The sequence below is a fragment of the Montipora foliosa genome, chromosome 1 (assembly GCF_036669935.1).
Source record: "Montipora foliosa isolate CH-2021 chromosome 1, ASM3666993v2, whole genome shotgun sequence".
Lineage (NCBI taxonomy): Eukaryota > Metazoa > Cnidaria > Anthozoa > Scleractinia > Acroporidae > Montipora > Montipora foliosa.
Genome location: NC_090869.1, coordinates 40,945,664 through 40,949,621, shown reverse-complemented (window position 1 = coordinate 40,949,621; position 3,958 = coordinate 40,945,664). Strand labels below are relative to the sequence as shown.

General features: G+C 40.1%; 1 protein-coding gene across 2 annotated transcripts in view; it reads left to right on the top strand.

The window, feature by feature from the left end:
• Positions 1-293: 293 nt before the first annotated feature.
• Positions 294-3,958, top strand: part of LOC137998688 (chondroitin sulfate synthase 3-like) — a 7,825-nt gene continuing 4,160 nt past the window's right edge. Inside the window, exons 1-3 of one of the 2 annotated variants that reach the window (XM_068844634.1) lie at positions 294-1,007; positions 1,150-1,945; positions 3,514-3,958. The exon at positions 3,514-3,958 is cut by the window's right edge and continues 4,160 nt beyond it. In XM_068844634.1, coding sequence (XP_068700735.1) covers positions 1,235-1,945; positions 3,514-3,958 — 1,156 coding nt within the window. In that variant the 5' untranslated portion in view covers positions 294-1,007; positions 1,150-1,234. The other variant, XM_068844633.1, reaches the window with a different exon arrangement.

Here is a 3,958-nt window from a genome sequence, read left to right as displayed (position 1 = left end):
AGCGAGTCTAAGTGCGAAGTTTTTGTGATAGTAATTAGTTCTACTTTACATATGAATGAAAACTAATTTTCTTACGAAAAACTTTGCAATTAAACTCGCTTTAAAGAGCGGGCAGACATGAACTCGGAAATGGCTTATTAGAATGCTTCGTGCTATCTTTCATGATGTGCACTCTCGAGTTCCTTGCTCAGTCCCACCCCTCCTTCCCTCCCTATGCCAATACTTGATGGATTAAGAGGATCCCTATTATTCAGTGTAACTTGCTTGTTTTATTTGTGTTGGCAAGCAAATCTGGGGGGTAATGGCATGGCATTTTTAGACCGAAAAATTGGCACGACACTCCAGTCTTTTTATATAACCACACCACGTAATGCATGGAAGAGAAGGTTGTAAAGATGGTCCTTTGATCCATTTCATGTGCTTTTAGAATTTTCGGCAGTCAATTTGTTTTCCTTGACATTGGCTCCAGCTTGTTGATGCGTAAAATGATGCAATGTGTTACGTTCTCTTGATTTTCTGAAAAGTTGATATTAAATGACCGCAAAAAGCCATATTTTCCGCATTCTCTTAGGGCTTGGTTTCAGTGACCACGAAAGCTTAAACACAAAAACAAAATTCCCTAATTAACGACAAGTTAATGTGTCTGCGTCGTTTGAGTATTAAACCAGCCTTTAGAGGCAAAGAAAAAAGTTATGATAGGTTACTTGAATAAATGTATTCTGAGCCAGTCCCCAGGGATACGGCAAGAGCTCTTCACTGGCTCCTTTAAGTTACAGTTCACTTGTAAATTCCACGGTTTTATGGTTCTCTTGTTCCGGTTCACAAACGAGCGCTTTAATGCGTAAAAATATAAAACCAGCTTTTCGAACCTTTCAAATACCTATGCAAAATTTCCACAATTTCCAAAATTTCAGTTTCCTTGAAAAAGCTTAAAAGTGGACTTTTCCTTTTTGTCAGGAAAATTCGACTTCTCATTTGCATTTAAGATCAGTCTATAGTTTGCGTCGGTAAGTTTTCCGCCTGATATTTAGTCCTCCTTGTTGTTTATATCGGTTATCCATTGACGCACAGCACAGTTCTTTTCACGTATTAACTGAAATTACTTTTTCGTTTGTGTATGCCGGATTTCATTCGGTTTTCTTGTTACAGGTATGCCTGATCATTTTTGCTGATCTTCAGTTCAGTAGTGACGCTTTAGTTAAACAACTAATTGGCAGGTGATGATAGAGTCCAGATGGTCTCGATTCGTCAATGTGTATTTCTTCTCCTTGGCCTTTTTCTTGGCTTCAATATCACCTTGTTTGTGAGACAGAATCAATGCCGTTTGATTTATGCAAGTCACATCCGACCAAAGACTTTAACCAAAGAACTTGGAAACCGTAATTTCTTATTTGTTGGTGTTATGACTGCCGAACAGTTAGTGCAGACTCGAGCTAAGGCAGTGTACGCTACATGGGGAAAGAATGTTCCAGGAAAAATAACGTTCTTTTCAAGCGGTGAAACTGGCAAAAGGCTCGGTTTGCCGGTTGTTAGTCTACCTGATGTTGATGATACGTATCCACCGCTAAAGAAGTCTTTGATGATGATTAAATACATGCACGACTTCCACATCGATGACTACGAGTGGTTTATGCGAGCAGATGACGATGTCTACGTCCGAAACGACAGATTGGTTCGCTTCTTACGTTCGCTAAACAGTTCCGATGATGTTCATCTCGGACACGCAGGTGTTGGAGCAAAGGAGGAACTTGGAATGCTCAGCCTAAATCCCGGGGACAACTATTGTATAGGTGGACCGGGGGTGATATTAAGCCGAAGTGTTTTAAAAAAGGTTGCCCCTCATTTGGAACATTGTTTAAAAACAGCACCAACAACACACGAGGATGTTGAAGTTGGACGATGCATTCAGCTTTACGCTGGAGTGCAGTGCACCTGGGCTTACGAGGTAGGGACAAAAAAATGTAATGTTTTGTCTTAAGATATGGCCTTCCATTACTTTGTTTACAATCTTTTGGCTGCGACCATGGAATTAAAGGAATTATTTGGATTTAGGTGTATTCTCGCTTAATTTTGGAAAACGGGAGCTTTCAACTTTACAACTTTGTCTTACAATCACTCAAGTTTTAGAAATGCTGCCCGAGGTTTGCGTGGTAGAGGGAAGGAGACTGGTTTATTGACGACTCCTCAATTAAACCGAATCGCTAGACGCTGCATTTCGGCGAAACAACATTGTTTACGCTTTCGGTCATCAACAAACGAAAATTTATCATAAAGGTGTCTTGCTATAAACAAATTGAAGAGAACTTGTAAAACTAGCTATAGACTGCCAGCCAAATTCTTAGCCGTTATAATTTAGTCTCTTGATAATCACCGAAATGTTAGCAATAAAAAACTCAAGTTCTTGTTTGGGAAAAAGGTACCCGGCATTCCTTGTAAATTTTTCAAATTTGAAAATTTAAACCAAACTTTCGCTAACATTACCTGGTACGTTTGCTCAAATTTTCAGGAAGCTTTAATGCGATGCAGCCAGAGTTTTTAATGGCGATTTACTGGCGGGTTGATTTAGAGTAATATGAGCTCATGCAAATGAGGCTTTATAGGTCAACAAAGATTCCGCAATACTCCAGTGCCTGTTAAGACCTGCCTGCAAAATTTATTTTAAGTGGGTACAGGTAGCTTAGTGACACCAGTGCCTATTTGCGCTGTCTGGAGAATCGGATACCGTCATTAATTAACCATTAAAAGGTGAGAAGAATTTACCTAGCCTCGCAAGCAGAACGAAGAAAGCGCAAATGAGGCAATTATGACAATTTTGAGATTGTCGTCGGCTCGACCGAAAATCGACACTAAGATACCCCAGGCCCTTCGCCCACAGTTAAAAGTTTCGCACTCGTTTGCAGATGCGTTTGAATGGAAAGCTTTCAACGACAACGACGTTGTAGATATCAAACTTCTTGAAGACAAAACGAAACAGTCCGTGTGAACAACTTAAGCTTTCATAATCGTTTTTGTGGGGATCTTTTGCATCCTGTCACAATTTTAACTTGGTAGGTTTGTCGTAATTTTGCATGAATAGGTGGTTGCAGCCATTCTCTAGGGACATCGATAACAATGCTGTAATGTGCAATAGGACATTTGCATGATGACGCCATATGACTACAAGTACCAGAATCCTTCAGGTTTCGCTTGTGTCAGGTTAATTAGAGCTATTGTTATTTTTACCCCACTGGGAATACAAAATTTAAATATGAAAAGAAAAACAAATTGAATTGTGGTAGTTGTAGTCAAATGACGCCATCGTGAAAATTGCCTGTTGCTTGTAGACGAACAAAAGGAGCTAATTACAGATCTTTTGTTTTGCTGCGATGACGTAACGTGAAAACCACATACACACAAAAGCAAGAAGAGCGTATCATGTTCAGTGGTGCGGAATAGAGGGTGTACTGCAGCACTGCTACAATGAATAGTGAATTTGTCAACCCCCTTAATAACTTCCTCATCCTTGGTTTTTAGATGAGAACGCTTTTTTTCCATCACTACACGGAGAAGGGGCAAATATTTCACGCTGATCTCAACACCAAGACCATTCGTGATGCCATCACGTTGCATCCTATTAAGGAGCCTGCCTACATGCATCGTTTACACTTACATTTCATGAACGAGCGAATTCAACATTTACAATATGAAGCTGTTAAGCTGCAACGCGTTTTAAGAAACATGGATCGGCTCATACAAGCTGAAGATACCGCGCTTCCGCCTCAGAAAAAAGTTAACCTTCAAGATATAAGAGATTTTCACCATCAACTGCCAAGAAATAGTACTGAACAATGGAACATGTTCACTTCAAGCTCCCTCTACTTTGATGGCATGTTACGGTCTCCGGGGACAAGTATCCGTGGAGCACTGAAAATTGAACTAACCAATACACTGGAAAGGAACTCTGAGTTTCTAAAAGAGG